The sequence below is a fragment of the Corvus hawaiiensis genome, chromosome Z, assembly GCF_020740725.1.
Source record: "Corvus hawaiiensis isolate bCorHaw1 chromosome Z, bCorHaw1.pri.cur, whole genome shotgun sequence".
Taxonomy (NCBI): Eukaryota; Metazoa; Chordata; class Aves; order Passeriformes; family Corvidae; genus Corvus; species Corvus hawaiiensis.
Window position 1 is genome coordinate 55,541,394 of NC_063255.1, and position 26,350 is coordinate 55,567,743.

Consider the following 26,350-nt stretch of genomic DNA (forward strand, 5'->3'; position numbering starts at 1 on the left):
CTTAAATTTCAGGTATTATAATTCTGTATGTTTAAAATGAGAGTGTTTATTAAGACTATAGGAGAATTATAAAAATAGAACAACTTTAAAAGAGGTAGTATTAGCTTTCCCATGTAACCACATGGTGTATTGATCCTGTATTTTGGGCAGGTCTCTAGCCAGATTTCAAATTGAGCCCTGTTGAACAAGACCTGCTGTTTGTGATATGTTGTTTGGTAACTTTTTGATGTGGATTATACTTTCCAAAGAGATCCTTTCACTGCCTGAACTGCAGCAAGGCTGTTTTGGAGGTCATGCATTGGTGTGCAGGTAAAGGAAAAGTCTTTTGATGATGTGTTGTTGGAGGACAGGTCTTGCAAAGTATTTTACTGGCGTTTCAAGATAATGTAGCTGTATGTTACAGGAAGATGCATCCTGTCACACTGCCTAAGAAATATTGATGCTGCTGGAGGATAAGATACTCCAAGTGCAAGTTTGAAGTTAAATGGGACAAACTCAGGGTCCTAGTTACATATTGCCACCTGTCTGTGAGAGAGGTATTATTGCAAATTATTTTAAAAATAAGCAGCCAGTGTCACAGACTAATAGATTGTTTCATTTTGGATGAGGACCTGAGGTGTGAAAAGAAATTAGAGAGATATTTGGTCCACACAGGAGCATTTTTTTCCTTATCTTTCTGAAAAAATTCTGATGAAATTCAGATTTTATGTGTACTGACTGATGAGATGATCTTGAGAGTTATAGGTGGAAAGCTCCGTTTCCTCAGATCAAAACATTACATTTTGGGATTCAGATATCAATTAAGAATATTAATATAAATATATATTCATATAACAGTATGTAAAACTATATTACACTGACTAGGAAAGAGGAGTATTTATTTTTGAGTATTTTTGAGTGGACTGTGAAAAACTGCTTAAGTAGTTTGCAGTTGTGTTTTTTCAGTAGAAAAATATTGGACATAATTTCAAATATAAAGAGATTCAGTAAACCTGTTTAATAAATAAGGACACATTATTTGATTTTTGTGGTACATTTTATTTGAAGAAATAACCTGCATCTTACTATTGGAAGAGTATGGGCAGATAAACAAATCAAAATTTCTAGAAAATCTTGTCTGCATCTTTGCCATTTGCTGCCTGGTGCTTGTCCTAAAGACATAAAAATGTGAACATTTAAAGTAAAAATCTTGTATTGTCTCATTAAAACTACGTACATGAATAAAAGCATAGCATATCTATAGTTATTAGAAGTCCTGTTCTTTTGATTTTTGACATGTGAAGGCAATCAATTTGTTGTGATTTATGAACAATCATAAATTGTGAATCAAAATTTATTAATGAATTATTTTTATATGACGACAAAAATTAAAAAGTTTTTAGTATTTGAGAAAAGTTTAATTTATTTCCTGCCTAATGCAGTAAGTTGTGGTAGCACTAGTTCCAACAATTAATTTGTATTTGCTTTGTTCTGTTTAGCAGTACTTGTCCTTTACATTAATGCAGCATTTTAATTTTATTGCTTTGGGAGGATAGATAGCTTAGGTAACCAGTGTAAACTAAAAAGATGTAAAATAAATAAGTATGAGAGAAGTATGTGTATATAAAAATGTTAAAACCTGTGAGCTCTAAAGATTTGTTAATTTTAAATCTATTAATTAAAAATAATGTGGTTATGATGTACTTTCGGTGTTTTTCATTAATTTTTCCTTTTGGTGAGCAGTTTGAAAGAAGTCAAAAATACCAATTACTTGATTTTTTTCTTAGACCTGCTCCAACGAAGTTTGTCTTGTACTTTAATTCTGACAGTGTTTATTTCCTTTTGGATACGTGTGGTGCTGTGTGTGCTAGTGTGATGTTTGTGATTTTTGTGCACGTGTCCAGGCTTCCTGCAGATTCTGTTTGGTGTTGTCATCATGGGCGCCACAATGCATGTGAGTTTTTCTGACTCTTTTTCCACCAGCATTCAGTACATAGATTCCACCACTGGTAAACCTGCAGTAAGCAAGTTCTTCGGAGCTGCATGTCACCCATGTCTTCACTACAGCAGCTCTTCCCTACCTGGGTCTTAACAGGCAGTTTTTGGCTACAGGAGATGACAAAGTTGGTAGCTTGATAAGAGGTGTTGCCTTGGGACCAGCAGAGACTGGGGACAGCTGTTCATCACTGCTAGCAACCTAACAAAGAAAATGGAAAAAAAGGAAACATATGAGTTCTACTTGGATATTGTTATTTAAAGTTCAAGGCATTGTTTTTTTCCTAAAATAATCTATCCCAAATGATGCTTAGGTTTTTTTGCTTCATATGGAAGTATTAACATTAATGTGCTGTCAGTTTGCTTGCTGTCTTAAATCATATCATGCATTATTAGTATTTATTTGTTTATTTATTTATTTATGTATTTATTTGCCAGAGGGCCAATAACATCATAGAGAAAAACCCAAGAGATCGACTCAGGGCATGGAATATTTTCAGATGGAAAAGTTCCATGTAGATGATCCATCCTGACCTGCTGTATACTATATGTTTATTTTATTGGCTTCTAAGGGTGGTTGTTACGGCTTCAGCCTATCCTGCTGTAGCTGCTAATGATGCCAATGCACTCAGCAAGGGTGGTCATACCTTTCTGTAGCTACTACTCAAACTGAACTCTTCAGAGTGGAAAGAATTATAGAGTGGTTTTGTTTGGAAGGGACCTTAAAGATCATCTAGTTCTAGCCTCTTCCACTAGGGCTCCATCCAATCTGGCCTGGAACACTTGCAGGAATGGGGCAGCCACAACTTCCCTGGGTGACAAATTCTAATGCCTCACCACTCTCATGGTGAAGAATTTCCTCCTAGTATCAAACCTAAACCTATATATAGTTAATTGAGCTGACAGGCCATATTCTCTTCTTGCTCACAGCCTCGTCTAAAGCCCAGTGAAGATGAGTTTGTACTCTGATCTGTAACTATGTAGGATTCAGAAATGACAAGGAAGGGAGGAGCTCTTCTGTGTTGGACAGGACCCAGGAACTCAGATTTTCTTCAGGGCCTGCTGTGGGCCTCAAGCTGTTTAATCCTTATGTGCCTCTCATAGAAAAATGAGTCAAATGGCGTTCTCCAGCTTTATAAAACATGTAGTATCTCTGTATATTTTCCAAAGCTACAGTGCTACAATTATTACTAACTTACAGCAGAGCCCTTAGGATTTAATTGTCCATAGCAAGTTAAAGTTTCCTCAGCAGCTAGTTATTTTTCTTTTCACAAAAACTATGTCTATTTGAAAAATTTCTGGATATTTCAAAAATAAAACCTCTCCACATTTTCTCTCATTTTAATTTTTTCCCCAAAATATAATTTAATTTCTTAGCAAGGAAAATATTTTCATTTCAAAATTAATTTCTATTATCTGAAAAAGAATGTGTTTTTAAAATAGTTAATAAAAAAAAAAAATGTTTGTTTTTCATGACAAAAGTTGCAATAGAAATTAATGGCCTTTGATTTATTCCTGCTCAGTGTCAATAACAGACTGCTAAATCTTGCTAAGATGTATAAACAAATTTCTTTGCATTTCCACAGAATTATTTTAAGCAAGAGTCGTGCTCACAGATAAACCTTCCACAGCCTACTTGACCAGAATGTCTCTTTTATTTAATGATTAAAAATCTGTCTTGGATACTTTGCCTTCCAGCATGTTGGAGGATGGTGTCTAGCAGTACCAAGGTTTTACAGATTATTTAGGTAATGGGACAGGCAACTGAGATTTGGTTTTATAAAAGAGTGAAGATACAACTTTCTTTTTCTATCTTGTGTATGTAATTATCAAACCAAAGAACTATTTTTACTGCTGTGAAATGAATGAGCAGTGATAACCTTAAGAATTTTGTAATAGATTCTGGTTGTCAGAGGAGTCTCATGCAGGTTTTCCCTTTTGTGGCTACACCTGTAAGTAAAACATTAGTATTCCAAAAGATTGGAGTCCTTTAATATTAAAAAAAGCCTACTTTTCAGTATCAGTCAGAATTACAATCACTATCAATAATGGCATATTCATTTATTTTCATTTTTTAGTCTAATTCTTTCTGTCTTTTCTGTCTTTTCTTTCTTACAAGTTTACATAATGCATTGTCTCCAGAAATGAGACACTCATACCACCCAGAAAATTATGTCTGTGTGAGGACAGGGCTTCTACTTGTCTGGATTTATTTCAGTCTTGTGTATCTGTTGCTGGAGTGTACATGTTGCTGCTTCAATTGTAGTGGTGGTTAGATGTGAATTGCCCTGTTTGAGACTGTTGGCCTCCTTTTCTGTGTTGCAGAGGAAAGGTCATTAAAATATTCTATTTTATTTTCAGACAATGCTAATGAGGAAGAGTTGGAAAAGATCAAGTAAGGTAACTTTGTAACTTTTAGCATGTGGTCTTCTAGCTTTTGGCATTGTTTTTGTGTTTGGTTTTTTTTTAGAACAACTATGATATGTTGCCAAGCATGCCATATAGGACTGAAAACTTCTGGCACAGGATTTATTGTCCTTCAAAATGTGTTTTAATGACAGTGGTTTTTGTTTCATCAAATAAACATCATGGTACAGTTCAGTTTTTAATATAATCATAAAACCTTTCCACTTTGTTACAGCACTTTAACCTATCTTGAAGTCATCTAGTAACTTCTTGTAAGTGGCCAACATGTCCTGATTCCTTTTCTAAAACCTTTAGTTTTTCAAGCGTAAACAATTTGCTTTGTTAATGTGAACAAAGAATTCGTGAGTATCTTTCATTTTCCTATTACTTACTTCTCTTACTGATTAGAATTTTTGTTTGCAAAGTTTTCACAGGGAAGCTTCTTGAAGACAAATTTCCCCTATCACTGCTTGGTGCACAGGTGACAGTCCTAGCAAGGCTTTACAAAGAGCATAGTGGTCTCGACTTCATAGAGCTCTTTAGAGCTCTTCAAGTTTTTCCCCTCTTAGGAGTTATGGAAGTGATAAAAAAGGAGCATTGTATGCTCTTTTCCATGAGGGAAAGACTGAGAGTTTGACTGTAGTGGAATACAACCAATTTTTACGGCTTTTTTTCTCTCTGTATTGTTAAAAAGAGTGTATTTACTGCCTAAAGGAAGTGAATTTAAAATTTCTCAGAGACTTGGCTAGTGAGGTAGATATAAGTTACCATGTGAAGATGTTAAAATGAGAAAAAAAAAAGCTATGTGGGGTGATTCACTTATTTTATGTACTCTTTCAGAATATTGATACACAACTTTAAATAGGAGGTTATTAATAAACGTTGTTTATGGTGCTCACTTGACAAATATTTGCACTTTTTTAGACCTATTTGTATTTTTAACCTTAAAAAATAGAAGAGAGCAGTGTTCATAATTCTTGGGTTATGGATGGGTTTTTCACACAGTATGCTTCTGGGATGCTGGACAGTACTCAATCTTTTTCCTTCGTGAAATTTAAGAAGCAACGATACTTGGTGAAGTGATGATATGTAGTAATTTGATTCTCATGTGGTTCATGTAACTTCCTGTAATATCTAAGATGCTCAAACTGAAGAGATAAGGAAGAGCTGTGAGAATGTTGGATGGTAGAACTGGTTTGCATCATGAACGTGATGTGTTAACTCTTGATGTGCTGACTGTATTGGGTAACAGTTTGTCCCTATTGCAAACTGACAAAACTGCAAGCTTCAATAATGCTGAGTGAATGGCGCAGCATGAAGGTTGGGAAGTCGTTAAAGCTCACAGTGAGTTATTTATCCCTGTTCTGCTTTGTTACATTCACTTGATAATATTTCATTCAGTAGTTGGCATTTTTTCAAACTGAAATACCAGAATATTTTGCAAAAAGTGAATGTATAGTTTAAACATTGCATTTTTTCTATGGTTATCTTAGCTAAAGTAATAATTTAACCTAGAGGTATAATGCATGTACAATATCTTACATGCATTGCTGTGTTTATGATTTATATACAGAGGTATGTCAGTTAAAACACAGGAGATAATTTGCCTTGTGGGTCTGCTCCAGTATTCCAAATCTTTGATCTGCAGTCAGCAAAACAAATTAAAAAATCTTCTATTTACAAAGCGTTTGTTCAAAAGACTTGCTGTTCTCTGTGGTGCAGGGTAATCAGTATTAAATAAGACTCTTATTTCATTTGCAGATTGAAAAAAAAGTGTCTAAAAATAGGTGTGTAACCTTATTAGGTAATAGTGCCCTTTATGTGGTCGTTCTTCTTCAAGAAGTGTTTGTTTTATGCTTCTGAGAGCTGAGGAAAAAGCAGAATATTAGGATTTTTTAAAGATACCATTATAAAATTTCCTAAACCTAATTTTGTATCTCTCTAGAGACTTTATGTACACCTCTAATAAATGAATTTGTTTTTACATGGCACTGTTCTTCACTTTTAAAAGTTTGCCTTTGAAGCCTACCTTTTTTGTAACATAGCTTGAAATTAACATGTGGCAATGCAGACCACTATGGCATTGCTTGTGTTCATGAACTGTGTGTCTAGCTCATGTTTTCCTATGTGACTATAACTATTTAAACTAAGCTATTTCAATGAGGGAAATACCATTTAGCCAAAGCATACTGAGAAAGAGCTCTGTCAGAAACATCCATTTCACAGAAAATTGTTTTCTTTTGAACAAGAGGCTACTATTAAATTGAGTTTGGACATGATCAGACCCCATGTTAAACTTCTTACATTAATGACCCATTAAGGAAACATCAGGAAAACTTTTAAAATGGTTTAATTGAAGGACAAACTAATTAAACAAGTGGTTTAGTGTTTTTAGCCAACATATTAAGGGAAAAATATATGTAAGATTTATCTGCTATGCTCTCTCAAGTAACATCATTCCAGTAAAATCTGTAGGAAAAGATAATGTCACTTTTTCTTCTCTTGTACCCTCTCTTCTCTCTTCTCTTCTGTTTCGTACCATCAATGGTAAGTTTAGAACTGATACCACTAGAAAGTACTAAAATATAATGATAGTCTTTGATTTATACTATTAATATGTGATGAACTGTTTCAGAGTGACATTGATCAGTTAGAACCAAATGCCCATTCTTACCAGAAATGAAGATAAATTAGTATGTTTTGCAACAGGTTGTGTATAAACTAAGACTAAAAATGCACTGTCATCCCAAAGTCATAGAATCATAGTATGGTTTGGGTTGGAAGGGACCTTGAAGACCATCTAGTTCAACCCTGCTGCAGGGACACCTCCGATTAGACCAGATTGCTTAGAGCCCAAGCCAATATGGCCTTGAACATTTCCAGGGATGGGGCATCTACAGCTCTTCTGCACAACCCATTCCAGTGCCTTACCACCCTCACAGTCAAGAATTTCTTCCTAATACCCGGCCTCAAGCTACCTTCTGTCAGTTTGAAGCCATCCCCCTTTGTCCTGTCACTCCATCCCCTTGTCAAAAGTCTCTTCAGCTCTCTTTAGCCCCAGGAAAGGGCTCTATGGTCACTCCAGATGCTTCTCTTCTTCACACTGAACAACCTCAACTCTCACAGTCTGTCCTCAGAGGACAGGTACTGCAACCCTCTGAGCATCTCTGTGGCCTCCTCTGGACCTACTGCAATAGGTCTGTGTCCTTACATTGAGACTCTCTGGGGTCACAACAGAGTAGAATACAGTAGAGGAGGAGAATCACCTCCTTTGACCTGCTGGCCACACTTCTCTCGATGCAGCCCAGAAGGTGATCTGTGTCCTGGGCTGCAGCAAGATATGAGAAGGTCATGTTGAACTGCTTACCCACCAACACCCCCCAAGACCTTCTCCTCAGGGCTGCTTTCAATCTATTCTCTGCCCAGCCTGAATCTGTGCTTGCCTTAGCCGTGACCATTGTACCTTGCCTTGTTGAACTCTGTGAGATTTGCATGGGACTCCTCAGTCACAACTGAGAAGCTACTTCTGATTAGTTGCAATTGGGCAGTATTTACTGCCTAAAGCAAGTGAATTTAAGTGTTTTTACTTTGCATTTAGGTGACTGTATTTAATTCAGCTTTAGAAGCTTCTGCACATACTTTTAAACTGAAAAATAGGACTTAAAAACAATTTAAACAGGAATGAATTGATAAATGAATGGCTTTCAGGTCCAAACTACTGACTGTTTTTAAAATTTCATTTAGAAGCTTTTCTAAAAGTGTGTGTGTTCTAGTTGCACAAACAAAGGTGCCAAAACCTATGGCTTTAATAACTGGTGATTTTATGTCCAACTCAAAATACTTAGTTTCTGTGGCTCCTGATTTGCATTTTCCTAATATCAAAAGCATTTTTTCTGTTTTAAAATTGAAACAAAATGCTTTTCCACTAGAATGAGATGCCTCTTGAGAAGACAAAATTGGTGTAGTGGTTTGGTCCAAAATATTCATTACTGTTTATCTTCTGTGAGATAAGAATTAGGAGAAATGCAAAGCAGACTTGAAAGACTATAAAGAAGTTTATTAACAGACCTAAAAGAAGAAAAAAGAAATCATACCACACTTTCAGAACTCTTCGCCTCCCCCCACCTTCCTCCCTTCTCCCACTGACAATGTAAAAAGACAACCCTTGAGATGTTCAGTCTGTTTATCACTTCCATAATAACCTTGTTCAGTCCATTTAGGAAGAGGAGTCTCTCTGCTCCCATGTGAGTCCCTTCCCCCGACTTGCAGCTTTTCCCACAACTGCTTTCGAGGGTCCACTCTTGAAGGTTTTTGGGGTACCATTTTAAGGTTGAGCCATTCAGAAACAAAAGTTCTCTTCACCCATCTCTGGGAGCATTTCATCTCTAAGAACAGAGGCCCTTCTCCTTCCCTGGGAGCAAAGGGTCTTCCTCATCTTCATCTTTAGGACTATCTCTGGGAGCATCGCTAGGAACTGAGGTTTTCTCCTTTCCCATTTGGAGCAAAAGTCCTCATCTGCTCCATCTCTCCCTGTTCAAACTTCTCATGAAATTACAGCTGCGTCAGCATCTGCCTATCTCAGCGCAGGTGCTTTTGCTTACGAGTTGAACACTCCACCCCCCATATCTTCATGAAATTACAACAGGATACTCTGATATATCATAGCTTCACAACAGAATTTCAGCTTTAAGCATCTCCTCTTTCTCTTCCCTCAGGTTTTCAGCTCTTCACAGCAATAAAAGGGTTAATCTCACCTAGGCCTTGCAGCTGGAATGTGGCTTATTGCAGTGGAGAGGGGGGAGAGCCGAACCCACAGCAGGGCTGGGGGGGTTCTGCAGGTGGAACAGGGCCCATTGGCTCCAGGATGGAGCCAGCAGGGCCTGGCCGGGCCCGCCAGTCCCCACACAGGGCCCGCAGCCACCTGTCTCAGCACCAGAAACGAGAGAGAGCTCTGCCCGAGGTTTGTCTATTCTTAAGTGTGGATCACAGAGGCGGTCACAACTTCAAGTGGCTTAAAGAATTGTCCCTATTCAAACTGGCCAGCTGATAGGTTCTGTCAGGTCATAGAGCAGCTGTAAGCACTCCTTTGCGGGAACGTCACTTCCGAGACTATGTTTTGCTAACCCATGACAATTGGAAATAGCAAATCATGTTATAAATATTGCAAACACAAACATAATTATAGAGTTCTATGATATTTCTTAATTGAAAGAATTTACAGCTGGTTCAATATTTCAATCTTTGAGCTAAAACTCTCTGGACTTTCAGAATACATGGTAGAATTATTGTATTTGAGTTTTTGTGAAGAATCTTTTAAGACTGAGAAAATACACTTGTTTTTGTAAGCCATGAGGTTCTAGATGTCAGTTTAGCGGCTGTAAATAGTGTTTGAAGGAAAGCTACTAAATAATAGAATAGAAGTAAAAAACAGTCAGAATAGATATGCCTGCTTGGTAGACATCTAATTATAAAAATTATGCAAATATTTGGTGAGGCTTAAATTTACATTAATTGTATGTGAGTGATAACAGCTGATCCAGCTAAGAACAAAAACAGCAGAGTAGCATTTTGTCATGGAGGTTTCATGCCTACATCCCCAAAAGCATGGGGAGTTTCCATCAAGTATTGGTTGCCACTGTCTTTTTGTGTATCATGGCCATGTCAGCTTTAGGACTGTGGTGACATTGGTTATTCCAGACAATAACAGGATCATCACGAGACCAGTTGACTTTCAGATATTGCAGCCACAGTTTCCAAGGGGAATTACTGGGAGAAAGAATGGAGACATTAGGACTATACTGGAACAGCCTCTCTGAAAACTTCTTCTGCGCACTGTTGTCCTGTATAAATGTTTTCGCCCTGTTCCAGAAAATTGAAGGCATTCTGAGTGCCACAGTCTGCATCATACTACACCTGAGTTGCATCCGGCAAGTGCACTTAAGTAGAAGGCCAAATTTTTCAATTTCAAACCCACAAAAATATGTGAAACACTGGAGAAGTATGACCTCTTATTACAAATATTGTAGTGTCATGACAGCATTGCTCTAAAGTGGCAGTATCGAGTTGTTAGCTCAAACTTCATAAACCAGATTTAACATGGCAGCTGAAACTCTCAGGGTGTAGGGCAGTGTGAATTTCTCAACCATAGAAACTTATATTAGCTTCACCTAGAATTAAAATAGCCTAAAATGTAAAATTTAGCTGATAAAAAGTTAAGGAAAGCGTTCTTTCTTATTGCAGTAATTATCGGTAGCAGTGCATTTAGAAAACTTTCTTAGTTACAATGAGCAAAAAATAAGAAGGAATCACCATGGTCCCATTGAAGGCATTTTTGTAGCTCAGTGTCTGTATGTTGATGATTTCTACAAGGTGTCGTATTTTGTGTTGTTTCTAATACAGGAAAAGCATTGTAAATGCATATGACTGTCCCTTGATTTTTTCCATCATTTTTAACATGGAACTAGCAGCTGTATCTACTGACATTCTCAATCTTTATTTTACATTGTTTATCCAAGCTGTGTGAGCATCCTAGAAACTGGGGGAGAGGAATTCTGTTTACTTGAATTTACAGCAATAATTTGCAACACTGACTGTGATTCACCTTGCTGTGTTTTTACATCTGTGCTTTGTTAAGTGATGGAGAGAAGTATTGTTCTTTTCTATATTTTTTCACTAATTTCTTGATTGATATTTTATTTTAAGCTTCCAAACCAAAGTTATTTTTTTGGATAGAGGTGCCTCTGCAGGACATATAGCTTCATTATTGATCTGCTTTCTAAAAAGTTTAAGAAGTTTGTGGTAGGCTGTTCTATTTCTGTCTATTGTGTTCCAGGACTCAGAGGAGCAATGTGTCCTAGGGGGTGTGTATAAGGAGGAGATTTAATAAAAGCAGAGTCTGTTTGCACAAGCACATGCCTTTGCAGGGCATGAGGGCTGATCAATGAAGAAAAGAGGTCAGGCTGGGAGAGGACAATGTTTGGGCTTTCTCCAACTCTATATGGACTAAAGGACAGTTAGTTATCCAAAGATAAACAAAAATATGAGGGGATTTTCAGAAGTACCCACAAAGTGCTTCTCTTCTTTTTACAAAAGTAACAATAGCTCATCAACAATGTAGTATTGATTATCCTGGTATCAATGCCCAGATTCTGACTAAGTCTGGTTGGTTTCCCATCCTGTAATGTTGTCCCGAAATACCTGAATGCATGCAGAATATTAAGTCATGTTTATTAGATCATCTTCCAGCTCTGACATTTGGCTAGCTCTATTAATCACATCTAGCAGAGGGTACAGTTCTGTCAGAAGATTCTTTCCTGTTGATGCCCCTGGTCCACCCCCTACATCACATTTAGACAGAATGGGTGGAACAGAAATAAAAGCTGTGTTTACCCCATAAGAAAATGCTGGGTTTGCATGCTGTTTGTTAAGCATTAAAGCAGTGTGTGGATATGAAAATACGTGGGTTTTTCTTTCACAGGCAGTTTGAGCATCCTTTGCTGTGAAGTCAAATTTAAATTTTCTTTTGGAAAAAGAGAGAGAGAGAAAACTTCACTGCATGCAGGCTGCAACTTTCCCACCACCCGTCTCTTTGGTGGGTTTAGAACATGTCAGGTGGGAGTCACCATGGCTGTATCCTGCACAAAAATGTGAATAATGTAAATAATAGTCCCACATTAATGACGGTTGTGGACTGAGATCTTGATCTTTCTTCTTTCCAGATTGTGGCATTATATACGAAGTTTGTAACTTCCCACCTGTTTACAGAGAAATTAAAAGCTGTGTTGTTTCTTCTTTTTTTTTTTTTTTTCTGTTTGTGGCACAAGAGTGAATCCAGGCTGCAATACTCACTACATGCTTTTTGAGGGAAACAGGTTTCCTCAGAATGAGTCTTGAGAAAGATACATGCTCATTTATTTGTTTTATTCTCATGGTTTTCCTTCTGAATTTGTAACTCACTGTGGGCTGGGTTTTAGAGGTTTCTTAGATATCTAAAAATGTACCTGGAAACGTGCCTGTATCACATGCACTCATAAGGGAAGAACTTTAAAATGTGAAATCAGTCTTACTTTCTCATTTTTTCGTCTATTAGCTTTTTGTCAAATTTGAGTTGAAATCTGAACATTCTTTTTTGTCTTTTTTCCTACAATAACCATTATATGAAAAAAGAGGTTATGTCAGTAAATTATCTGTAATTTCTGAGAGCAAGTGTGGCTTTGACTAGAAGAAAAGTGTGTTGGATTCCCTTCAGTCTTGCTTAGAAACAAGAAAAGTGCCAGCTGGAAGTTATTCTTGCTGGAGAAGGCCACATAGCCTATACCTTTCATGTCCAGGAAATTGCAATAGCTTTAGCTCCAGCGAGCTGTACCCTGACTCTTCCAGTACCTCTCCCTTTTGCTTTCCATGTTTTTCTGTGTTACCAGTAAAGACAGGAAAGAGCACTACTGTGGTCCACATTCCCTACCTAGAGGAAGAAACAGCCACAACCAATCAATACCTCTTCTTAGCAGCCAGCTGCTTTTCTTCCAGCACGGCGAGACAAAGTCTCTGGAGCTTCACTGTCAGTCAACAAGCCACTGGGCTCAGCATAAAGCTGTGATTGTCACTAACTGCGAGATGTGGCTCTGTCCTGGGAGGGCTTCCTCTGGCAGCATGTGAATGCTTGTTCTCAGGCCTCCTGCATGACTCTTGTAAACTCCCTTCCGTCATCCTACACCCAGCTCTTGGTCATCTAGATCTCACCTTGCCACCTTGTATGGAAATTACCCCCACTGAAGAAACTCCTGACTGGTCATAAAAAATGACCTTGCTTTATAAGGGGGCAGATGCTCTACTGCAGCAAATTATTGTAAGAGCTGCTGAAAATATGGAATTTAGATCAAGTATACTCTCTAAATTTTTCACTGTCTCACCGGTAATGAAGTAGAGAGCTATGCAGTTGTGCTTAAGATTTACTTCAAAAGAGCTGTAAATGCAAACTCAAGCTTATTTTCCATGGTAGTATCCTGGAAGTCATATGGATTCCCATTCAGCTCTTAAAACACTCCCAAGAACTGTATATTCTTTGAAAAGAAGTCTCAACCACTGCTTATATCCCAGTATAAAATATCTTCCTAAGCATGTCCGGTCTTTTCTTCTTTCTGTATCTCTCGTCACCATGTGTTCAGAGCATAGTCAATGTCGGTTATTTATTATCCAGTCTTTCTTTTGCTCTAAGCCTTCTAAGAAAGTGGAACAAGAAGAAGAAATCTACCGCTTCTTTACAAGTCAAGTCCTTGGCAATGTTGACAGTATGCCCTCAACAAGAGGTGTATTTGTGCTGAAGAAAAGCTTGAAGTTTATATAATGCTCCCAGGTTGTAAATTAAATATCTTCTGTCTACTGATTTTCCCAATTCTGCCCTAATTTTTGTAGCGTGTCTGCTTTCTGATGTCCCACTGGTGCTTCATGTTGCAGGTTAAGTTAAAGATTATTCCACACACAATTCCTTGTTTGCCTTTGTAGAAACAATAAGTTTGTGAGAAGTTTCTCTGCAGTCAAGTCCTTCTCTTAAGGAAGACAAACCTTTAATAAATATAGTGAAATATTTTGGGAATCACCATACTACTTGGAATGACTAACCATTAGAAAACACAAATGCATGCCAATAAAATACCTGAAATACTGCAGAGAGTATGTTAATCAGATTTGCTCCAAGCCCAGTGGCCACAGTTCTCACGTCTTTTCTCTCTGGAGGCTGGGTGAGTGTGATTATAATCCAGTCTAATTTCTATCATTGCCTCTGGGTAATAAAGTAAAACTCTTGTCCTGGGCAGCTGCATAGCTGTACCCATCCAGCCATATTTACCCTCTAAAAGACTCAAACCAAATCTGCACTGAAATCCTCTTACAGAGATACTGGAGGTCTGTGAGGGATGAAACCAGGCATGCAAGACCTGCATGTATAGAGGGCTGATGAGCCCACAAAGCCTTTGTTGCTCGAACTACAATGTATAATAAAGAAAATGCATATATTTGATACTGTTACAGCAGAGTATGCATGCAGACATGTTTATTTTGATTCCTAGAGAAAATAATTCGCAAGTTTAAATATTGTTTAGCTATCTACTATTCTGATTATAGATAAGGTAGCCTTGAATGAATAAGTTTCAGAATAGAAGGGAGAGCCTTTACCAACGTTGCTTCTCAGATGCACTGAAGATACATTTGCCTTCCTCAGGAGTGCAAAGGTGATTCCCCAGTTCTGGTACCTTGTACCCACTGTAGCTCAGAGCAAACTGGAAATGATCTTAAGTTACTCAAGTTTGTTCCCTCCTGCTCTCAAACCCCCAGTAGGGTTCATTGACAAAAGCTATAGCTGCCTGGTTGGTGTGTGTGAATCTTATTTTAACCCCCAAAATCAATGTCTGAGGTTTCACAAGTTTCTGCACAGTTCTGAACAGAGGTTCTGTTGTTTTTAAACTCTTGAACATGTGCTAGTACTTAATTCATGTTTCTGAGAATACCACATCATTCAGAGGCAGAGATAGAGGAGTTTATTGAATTATTTTTCCTTGATCCATGTTTCTCATGGTGGGTTTATATTATGTTATTCTAAGGGAAGTTTCATATTCTCACTGGGGTTTTATGTTTATAAACATAGAGTTTGTTCAAGTTCATTCAATCATATGATTGAATGATACTAACAGAAGAGACTTTCTAACATTTATTTTTATTCTATCAGCAGAGGGAGAAGTGAAGCAGAAAAAACATCCTTTTTTTTAATGAACATTTCCTTGAGCAGCATTTGTTCTATTTGCTTCTGCAAAAGCAGCATATGACATTACCAACATAATTGTCACTATTTTATTACTCTCCAAGTAATTTTTTGCAATATAGTTTACATACATACTGTCAAATAGCTTCAAATGGCTTAAGGTGGTTGTTTTACATTCATAGTTACATGAAAGAGAACATGAGAACATTAAAAAGCAGGGGAAAATTTTGGAATTGTATTAACTAATTCTATGGTTTTTTTTCCATAAAGTTTCAGACCCAGAGCTTACGTCTCTCAGACCTGCACAGAAAGTCTCAGTTATGGAGGGGGATAGTTAGTGTTACCTTAATAGAAGGTCGTGAACTTAAGGCGATGGATGCAAATGGGCTCAGTGATCCTTACGTGAAGTTTCGTTTGGGGCATCAGAAGTACAAGAGCAAGGTAATTTTAGCTGTGACCAAAAATTTTTTTAAATGCTTCGTTCCTGTTTGGTATTTTTGTATGACTTTCAGTAGTGATGGAGATTTATTGTTGTAATAATTACCTGTCAGAGCACCTACAGGTCTATTTAGATGTTTCTTTTTGTTTCATTATAAACAAAAGTAGTACTACATGGGAAAAAATGTAGCACTGAAAAAAAGTGGGTTTGAAGAGGGACACACCTAGTATTCCATACTGACTATGTTGGATTTATTTACTGTTAGGGGTCATTCATGGCAGGAAAGAGATGCAGATTGATTCTGACAAGTTCTTCCTGGCTTGATGCTAGGTGCCTCTTGGACCATTTACATTGTCTTATCCTCAAACCACATCATGCTTATAATCTGACTTTCCTCTTTCTGTCCTTAACAACGAGTTTCATTAAAGTTTTCTTTGTGTTTGAGCTTCACAGGTAAGAGAGGATTGATATAGGAGATAAATATTGTGAAGAGTTGCTTGGCTTTGTTGCTATTACTTTTTCTTTCTCCTGGTCCCTACTGTTTTGAAAATTGCTATTTAGAGAAGGTGCTGGGACTGCTGATGGTGCACATGACCTTCCTGTCTTGATGGCCATGACAGTCACTGTGGTTTTCGCAGCCAGATGAAGGGTAAATTGAGGAGAAGGGCAGGAACACTTACTTGTATATTTGCAGAGCTCTGAGCCTGCATTAAGGCCTCTTAATCTGAAGTTAGAAGAAAGCAAATTTCATGCTGTTGTGAATTAAAAATTTTCATAATCCTCTTTGAATTTTCCTTTTTTTTTCAAGCCAGTAGAACTCGTGGTTGTGGGAAGTAGTATTAGCTAAATAGGGAAGATATTAGGGGTTTTCTGTTCTTGTTCAGGAGTGGTATGACTACTGTGAACACTGCTTTTGCATTATGGTAGAAAATTTTGAAAGCTTTCTGTTCTTCACAGTGTGGTCAGAAATATATGGACTGAAATCTATTGAAGCAAAAAGTAACTGGAGTGAAATGATTAAGAAAGCTAGTTTCATCAGAGTTTCAAAGGAAAGGAAGTAAAATACACTTTTGGAAGTGAACTAATTTTATTCCATATAAAGTAAACCATAGTATCATGTTTATCCCAATATTATTGCATCTGGGAAAAAAGGACATGATACAATCGTTTGTTCAAGTACTTACAGTCACCATCTATGTGTCATTGCAGGTGGTTTGTTTACCTTTGGGCTCAGAAACGTAACTTTATAGCTAACTGTAACTTCACAGAGGACATAATTTTTCTACTGAGAAATGGCTCCATTCCCAGGGCAAATCCTTTGTTCAGGAGGCTTTTGAAGGTGAGAGGTTGCAGGATTTTGGAGATTGCTGTTGCATCAGAGAGGCATGAGAGAACTGGCTAGTAGTCTTTCCTAATTATAATTTTTTAATTCTCACTGCTTGACATACTGATACTGCAGACAGGAAAAGCTTCCTGAACAGATTCTAATGATCAAATTTACAATTTAAGAAAGTGTATGCTTGCACGATGTAATATGACTTTCTTTTTGTTTTCCTTTCAGATTGTTCCAAAAACTTTGAATCCTCAGTGGAGGGAGCAGTTTGACTTTCATCTCTATGAAGAACGAGGTGGAATTATTGATATTACCGTCTGGGACAAAGACGTTGGCAAAAGGGATGATTTCATTGGCAGGTTTGTGCAATTCTAGCCTTCTTGGTCCATGGGGAAGAGAGAGGTCCGTGAGAGAGGATGATTAAAATGAGCCTTGCCATTGAAACTGTTTCTTATGACCGTATGTTTTTGGTTTCTCGTTTGTTTTTTTTTTTTTTAAGTTCAGGGAGGATTTCTGCAATGTTCCAGCATAGTTTGCTGCGTTGATGTAATTCTTTACATTGATGATGTAATGTAATTTTAATTGACCAGTAGGTGGCAGCTTTTACCAATTGATAGACTGAGGTTTTCAAAAATAAAAATCCTGTTTAGAGCAGTTACCAAGGTGCAGGAGGTTCTATACAGCAACATCCACCTTGGAGGAGAAACAACTGTTTTGACTTGATGTGTAAGACCAAATTAATGTACCAGTCTTTTTAGTGAATGAAAATAGAGTTGAAGGACTACTCACATATTTTGAGACAAAGAATCATTCACCTAATTCATATTCAGGAAAAGTGAATCTGTCTGGGAGTTCAAGAAATAGCTTATATTTGTATGGCTATGCTCCATTTTACAGAATAAGAGGTATCATTAATTGTTAGCTAATAGGGAAAAAAACTGTCTTGTGCTTATAGCTACTACAAAGTAGGTGCTATTTGGAAAGCTCAGATACTTGTTTACTTCATAGTTTCCTTGATATCCATGCAGTCATAATAATAGCATTAATAATTAATAATTATTAATCCTATATATTTTGATTGTTTTTATTGGACGTGCTTTCACTAGGACATTGATACTATTAACTAGCAAAATCAATTTTTTCTGTTAGGTAAAATCAGGAATGGAAATCCCACAGACCAAGCCATGTACTTTTGTTGTCAATGTGGCAATGTATCTACTGACCTTTTCCTCCCTCTCGTTCCATTTTGGATAATGGCTTTCTTTATCAAATTAGATCTGTTTAATAATATTCTGTGTTTATTTCCTACTGTAAATTGTTCGAACTCAGATTATATACAGAGTCTGTAGCAAGCAAACAGCTTTAAAATTGACAAAAACACTTTTCAAAAGCATGCACATTAGGACTTTGTTTTATATGATGCAACCAAATGGATGGAGTGATTATTTGAAGTTTAAATTTTATTTCTTCCCTTGTTTTATTTCAGTTGGCATACATGATAACAATAAATATTCTTCTGAAGTTACGTACTAATATAGTCCTGTGTCAACGTGTTTTATACCTTGGGAAGTTATTCTAGTTTTCTTCTTAATTTTAACCTTCTTTTGAAAAGCTGGTGAGATTCGAAGTTTTCATGAGTGATTTTTCAGAGCATCATCATCCAAGCACCACTTGCTGAAATCTTGCTGCTCTTGATTTTTGTGACCCCTCTGTCAGTGTACACATAATCCCTCTTCAGTCTGTCCTTGCAGACACTCTCTCATTTCACCTTCTGTTGGTACCTTATCTCTGGTAATGCAATCTGCAGAAAAATTCTTCTCCATGGAGATTTCCATGAAAAACTGTCATTTGTCGAGCTCATTCTGAATACGAAAATAGGTCTTAGTATTCCCCCTCCCTGATACTCTTTTCCAGTCACTGCAGATAAAAATCACCCACCTGACAGCTCCACTTAATGCTGACCTCTCTTCCCCAGTTTCTCCTTTCAAGGCTGTCCCTAAAAGCTGGAAATGCTTTGGTGCACACACTACAGACTTGTTCTGTGTGTGTGTTATGGTAAGCGTATATTAATTTTTAAAAGCACGACTGAGTCGTGCTCCATGACTAAGGCTCTATGGCTTTCAAGATACACATAATAAGTTGGATATTATGATTCAGGTTCTAGGAGACGTGATAATGAGGCTGTGGGAGGGAAACAAAAGACTTCCTGGTAGCATTCTACCATTGCTCAAGAATGGAGGGTAATCCATTTCATCTTGCTGTGATCTTTCTGAATACTGTGCAAGCAGCAGCCGTAATACTATATAAGAATATTTATATTAAATGCAAATGAAAACAACTGTTTGTTGAAGATGTCCTGCCTGGCCAAAATACAGCTAGGGAGAAGGCACACTAGACTGAAGAACTGGCCAAACTTAGAAAAGGTTTCCCAGGTAGAAGGTAGAAGGGAAAAGTTCCAGGATCTTCCTGGAAAATAGCACAGAAAACCTGTGGTTTTTTCTGTGCTGAGCTCAGTTACTTGCAAATTCTATTCCAAACCAGAATGCTGTAAACTCTCCTGGAATGATACCATGTCTCAGCTGCACTTTTGTGAAATAAAAGAAGTGGGAAATCAGAGATGTAGGCTTCTGTGGGCCTTGTGTATATCATTATACTTGTAAGGACTTGGGCTTGCAATCCATTTCTGAGGGGAGGAAAATGCAGGAAAGATGTTTGAGAAGGCTGAGGACATGGAAGTGAGATTCTGGTTTTGGAGTGGCGAAGATGGAAGTGGAAGGGATAGCTTGTAAGCTCCCCCTGTAAGAGGGACAAAGATCTTCCTTATGGGAGGGAGGAAGGTGTTAGGAGGGTGAGTGACAGCATGGCATCCTAGTTCAGAAAAGCAAAAGGAGACGTCTGTCACAGAAGTAGCGTAAAGCTCTGTCTTCATCTTGATGCCCAGGCATGTTCAGTATGGCAGTGTCTGAAATGAAATGCTGACTTGTTGATTTCCATTCTTAACTTGGAGCATTTTGTGTTTATACATTTGAATTTCAATTGTGTGCATTCTCCATGAAAGTTTAAAGGTTGTAGTACCTTGTGAACTTCCATCTTAGAGTATTCTAAAAAAACCCAAACCCTAGAACCCATTCAGTGTTTATTTCAGTATTTCAAAAGCCTGGGAAAAGACCTCATACAAGAGCTTTAAGGAAAATATATTTCCAATCATGTGCTGATTTGTATGAGAAAACACTGTTCTTGACCAGAACTGAGATGCATTTTACAGGAGATAAATTCTGCCATCCTTCTGAATATAGTTTTTTTTAAAAAAACAATCAACATTCCAGGAGCAAAAATATGAGGTCTTGAAGTTCTTTTTATGGAAAGCACCAGGAGCTAAAGCCACATGGGCCGCCTTCTTGCATTTAAGGACATATATAGACTTGCATAAGTGACATTAGTCATTGCTTCATGTGATAAGTAGAAATATATATGTATGTATATATATTTTTCAGTGTGAGTATATTTAACATTCACATGTTTTTGCTGTGAGAAAATAATTTATGTTCTATATTGACTCAATATGCTCCTGTGATTAAAAACGTACTGCAGTAAGTTTATGCTGGTAATACTAAGATTTAAATGAAGGTGATTTTAATCGTCATGTAATTATTTAGCTTTCTTATCATTTATGTTTTTGAAGGCAATTCTGACTGTCACCTTTACGATAATCAGTTAATAAATCCTCATGACTGTTACACCTTTATGCATAGCACTAATCTGAACAAATGGGCTGCTGACAGCTGCAATAAATTGCCAAGAATGAGTGCTGTCAGAGAACAAGTTGTTTCTGTGAACATAGAGAATAAGTAAATCCCATGTCATGCAATTTTATTCAGCTGAAGTTATTTGCAATCCAGTGCAGAGGGATTTATAGCATTATTAATTGGTATGAAAAATGCACATTTATCTTTAAAATGACATTGAATTTTGCTTTTATTTTGTGCCAGAAAATTACTGCTGACTTCATCTATATCTATTTTCATAAGTATTTATAGATGCTATTGTCTTTTTTCCCATCTGATGCAAAATAAGAAAAAGGCCTTGTAGCGAATTCATTGAGGCTGTGTATTAATTTTATCTGTAGCAAAGTGAAATTTCCCATGATCTCTCTAAATACTGACACAAAAATTCACGTTGGTCTTGTGAACATCCATAAAATGGATTTTATGAAATACAAAAGTTAAAATATTGAAAATTAGGTATTTAGGTTTATAATACCTAGTCTGCTATGCCTTGTCTGTTTAGTTTTTTCGTGGTAATGCAATCATAGAGTGGCTTTTGGGTGTACATAAATACAAATGATATGCAACTATGATTCTATGATTAATCTGAAAGCGTGGGAATATGCTATCTAAGTTCTAAATAATAGTTGGATTTTATTTTAAAAATACAAAATTATAAAGTATTTATGGTTTGGGGTTTCTTTTCCCCGCACTGACATTTATGTAATTTTGCTATGGGAGACTGAGCATTATCACAGAGAACTGAGTGATGCTATGAAGTTGTATATGAGTACTCCAACATGCATCTGAATTTGGGTGAAGGACACTAAATATGCTATGGCAAGTGTTTCTTCCCAGATCTTTTTCTAGAGATATTGTGGAGACTGTGATTTATGTTAAAATACTGGCAATTTTCTGTTGCCCGAGAAGAAGGTTTTGAACAGTATTTGTGAAGTTCATGCTAATGTTAAAATTGACAAGTCTTGAAGTTTCCTCAATTTTGCAAAACTCTGTAAACAAGATGGTTTCCTCTGGAAATCTAAATAGTACATTATTATTCTGGGCTTTCAAAAATGTTTTTTGCGTCGCAGTTTGAAAATTTCTGCATGTTGAAGTAACTTTGGGAAGATATATTATGTTAAAAATATAAACATAATGTTATAATTTGACTTGAACTGTGTGCACATGTGAATTACACAGCAATTCTGTGCAAACACAGAAGGGCACACAACCAATAGTCTGTCTTTATAATCCTGTGTTGATTATACACGATGACTAAAGTTAAATTAATTGCAGATGCATTTCTTGATGTAAAATAACATTAAAATCTAAAAGTGCTACTGCCAGGTCTGCGTTTGAAATATCCTGTGATGTGCTGAGCCATCTCCATTTCTGATTGTTGTCAAAAGGAGACAGATGTAATACTACATCTCAAAATTTGGCCTTTAGGTATTCCATACCTTATTTATTCCTATCTCAGCACATCTTTACTCTATTAATGCAGAGGCACTTCTGTTCTGCTAGAAAGCCAAGAAAGCTTCAGTTTTTGCTCACAAATCTTCGGTAACTTTCTCTTACCAGATATTGTATTATTTGCAACACTTACTGACAGTTGTTATTGTCGTGTTCTGATGCGAAATTGGTAGTATTCCCCAACGTATGCTGAGATACAGAGTGCTGCACACAAGCTGGGCTGTTTACAAATCCTTCTTCTGACCCTATGTCTTCTCACATATGGCAGTCTACTTCTTGAAGAGTGGCAAAATAAGAGGAAGGGAGAAGGAAACATGGAATGGCCAGCTTAGACATGAGGAGAGTGACAGTGTGTAGAAAATGGTGAAGAGTGCAAATAGGGTTTTGTGACAATTTATGAAAGGCACAGATTGGAGCTGTGTGAAAGCTCTTGCAAAATTTCTTGGGCCAACTAGTGAGGAGAGAACTGTATAGGGAGACATAGTGTTTATAGCAATAGACTAATTTAGCAGATGAAAGCGTTAATTTTGCTGCAGAGAGATTGCACTGGTGACAGCACTAACAGTCTGTAATATGTGGTTGTGCCATGGGGACAACCTAGGAAATACCACATGAGAAACCAATTTTAAGTAATTTCTGCTTGTGCAATATCAAAAGTAAATCTCTAGTTTTATAGTGAAGAACTATGCTTAGGAAAAAGGTAACCTGTGATTTCAAAATCCATCAGCAGCATATTGTGGCATGGACTGTATTTCTTTTAGCAAGCAATAAACAGTAATTTTGTATTCAGGCATTGCTTGGTGTCTGGTGAAATTGTATTTCATGGAGCTCTCATATTTCTGTTACTATGACTGATTTACCCCAAACTGCAGGGCTCTTTCCTGCCTTCCATGTGTTGCTATGTGGCAACTGACAGCACTGTTCTTCAGGTCCTGCTGAGGTCTGCTCTCCCATCTTCCCCAGCTAAGCACCACTCTTGTCCTTAGTCAATGTCCTACTTAGCTGAGGTACAGTCTCCAACCCCTTTGGGAGCTTCCCTGGTTTTCAGTCTTAACACCTCTATCAACCACCTATCACAAGCGTCATGTGGAGTCCATAATTTAATTTATTTCTCATTATCTTTACAGTTAAAAATGTCACGCTCCAGTTCTTCCAAGAAATTCACATTACTGCAGTCAACATTCAGTGTTTCTGAGATGTGTCATTTTCTGCTAGTGCTTTGCAAAATTTTCCCTCTGCTTTTGTTTCTTGATTTTACTGGAACATTTTACTCTGCTCATAAAGGATATGGAGTCTCACAAATTGTAGCAGTTCATGCCTTGCTGCTTCTGATGTGTGTCCAGCTCAGTTCTAATTGTGGAATCACACAGTTTCCTCTCCTTGGCATCCTTTGGAGCAGCATAGACCTGGATCACAGTGGAGTTAAAAATCTGTGTTCCTGAACAAGTCATGATGGTAATTAAGTTGCCTGGTTTGTAGCCAAGTGGTGCTTTTCTGTCCCTATCACTTAGGATTCTGCCAGTTCCTCTTTTATGCTTTATTTTGTCATGTGAGAAAACGATCTCACTATCTGCTGTCTCTCACTTGCCTGGCCACCTGGCTTTTAAGAGGCCTTCTATGTCATGTCGCTACCTTTGTAATTCATTCATTAGCAAGAATATTTCACCAGGGTGCCAACACAGTCTTATATTCCAGGTTCTGTTAGAACTAAAGAGGGGAGGTGATTTTTACCTGTTAGACATGCTGATAATAAAATACTACATATAGTTCTGCCTTCCACACTTTAAAAAGGATGCAGGAGAATTTCACTGGATCAGAAAAGTTACAAAAAGTCATTTGAGGGCTGTAGGAGATATGTTCCTAGGAAATGTATAGGGAGCTGAAGGTGTTTAGCATATCAAAAGGAAGATCAAGAAGAGATATGATTATAGTGTATGAGTTCCTTCAGTAGAAGAAAACATGAAACACTAAAGGGTTTTTCAACTGGTAAGGAAAGGCATAAAAGAACCAAAGGCCAGATATATTCAAATTAAAAATAAATCTGAAATATATTTCTAAAATTTTGTGTGATTAACACACTGAACACAGTTTCAGACAAGTGGTAGATTCCCCTTGAACCTTCAAATCTTCCTCCATGGGAACTGTACCCTGTTTTTGAGCAATTTATCTGCGATAACTTTGGCACATGAGCTTGATGCACTTTTGTGGTTTTTCTCCCTTCTGATCTCTCAAGATGTGAAAATCCAGATGCACATGGTGCCTGGTAGTGTTCATAAGTTGAACTGATAGGTGGGATACATGCCCCTATGCCTCTTTCCGAAGGGCCAGCCAGCCAGGGAAATTGTTCCAGTGCTTCTGCCCACCACTTGTAGTGCTGAAACCAGGATGCACTGAAGGGGCCATACAGCATGGAAGATACAGAAAAACTCAAACTGCCCTAAAAACTACTGTGTGATTTATAGTCATGCTTGGAAATGTCTGTGGAGTTAATGGCAATTTTTTGTCTGTAATTCTTCAGGCTGATCTCATTACAGGTGGAGGAAGTCTTTTTCTTTAGCAGCAGCATGTAAATAATAATTCCTTAAGAAACAGGATTGTCCAAAGTTACTATTTTCTCATGTTTTCAATGTGACAGCTGCTGGTCATATGCAGCTTACGGCCTTCTCAAAATGGCTGTCATTTTTCATGGTCCTCAGTTTGAGAAAATGGGACAAAAATTTCTCGCTCATTCTGCACCACTTTCTGGTAACATAGAAGTTCACCTTCATCCTCAAAGATTCTTTGTCCTCCATGGAGACACAGCTGTAGGAAATAAATTTATTTTTAGAGAACATTTTAACTGATATAAAAGTAAGCATTGCTAAAGCTTTAAAGCTTGGAATATTTGTATATAATTTCAGTAAAATATAAAGGGACATTCATCAACTTGAGCTTTCCAAAGATATTTACATTTGGAAAACAGGTATTTTCCAAACAGGTACTTATTTTTGGAAGGATTTTGTTAGCTTCAGTCCTTCTAAGGAAATGTAATATAAAAAGGAGTCCTGTGGTTTTCCTATTGGAGTCTGTCAAGGTTATTCTAGGATAGGGTTAGGGTTTAGGTATTAGCTTAATAAAACCAGACTTCCTTCACTTTTTTTGGTCCCATACAAAGGTCTGGTGAGGACAGAGGATATCTAACAAAAAATTATTTCATTCTTTTTTTTCTTTTTTTTTTAGGATAATTTGGCATGAGATCAAACAAAGTTGGTTTTTTATCATGAAAAATATCAACTACTAATGGGAAAAGATTGCAATTTTTCTTACAGTGTCATTAGATTGGAACATCATACCATTTTACTGAAGCACATGTAGTAAATATGCTTCCCTTGTGCTGGATGCTCCTTGAGCCTCAGCACTTTCAGGTTAGGTGCATGTAGGCTGCATCTCCTGCAAGGCCAGGGCAGAGGACCTGGCACAGGGTGAGAAATGTGCTTTCACCTGACCGTGTGTGCTTAGAGACACTCTTAAACCCAGACCTATAAAGCACAAAGGTGACAGTCCTTAATGGAATAACCCTATATTTTTATCAAATTATCTGAGGGCCCTTGAGAGGATAATTTTCCTTTAAAATGGTTAAGGTTTTTACTGTAAAAAATTTTCCACTTCACTTCCTACCCTTTGCATGATTTTAGGAAATAACAAGCTGGTGATGGCCTGTTCATGAAGATTTATCAAGCAGGTGATAGATATATATTTCTCAGGTAATCTGTTCTAGATCTGGTGCTATTAGGAATATTTCATTGCTGTAGGAAAGGTGCACAGGTAAAATCAAATTGTCAGTTGCTCCTTTTTGCCTAAATAAAAAACCAGCATGGACTACTTATGTTGCTAAAGTGTTATAACTTCAAGAATTGAAGAAATCCAATCTTGTAGCCCTGATGTAGACCTCGTAATTTTACACTCATTGCTTTTTTCTGATGGATATATGTGTGGTAGCTTTTGTTGCCTGTTTTTGAGTGAGGGGTGGATTATTTCTGCATTACTAGAAAAATGGCTTTCTGATTCTTTTACTGACTTTAAGGGAGTTTGGACTGGTTCTTTAAATGATTATTGGTTGAAGACTCAGTATTGTTGCTGTCCTATTTTTGAGGGGTATCTGGTCTGAAAGAAACTATCAAAAAGTATTTATTACCAGTGGTATTTTAACCTACTACAGCTTTGAATGC

The 26,350-nt window shown here is 37.2% G+C and overlaps 1 protein-coding gene across 10 annotated transcripts in view; it reads left to right on the forward strand.

The window, feature by feature from the left end:
- The window catches only part of MCTP1 (multiple C2 and transmembrane domain containing 1), a 238,543-nt gene that overhangs the window by 73,200 nt on the left and 138,993 nt on the right, over window positions 1–26,350 (forward strand). For all 10 annotated transcript variants that reach the window (XM_048291238.1, XM_048291240.1, XM_048291243.1 and 7 more), the window contains exons 6-8: window positions 4,336–4,374; window positions 15,404–15,574; window positions 17,134–17,264. In XM_048291238.1, the coding sequence (XP_048147195.1) occupies window positions 4,336–4,374; window positions 15,404–15,574; window positions 17,134–17,264 (341 nt within the window). The remainder of the gene's footprint in view (window positions 1–4,335; window positions 4,375–15,403; window positions 15,575–17,133; window positions 17,265–26,350) is intronic.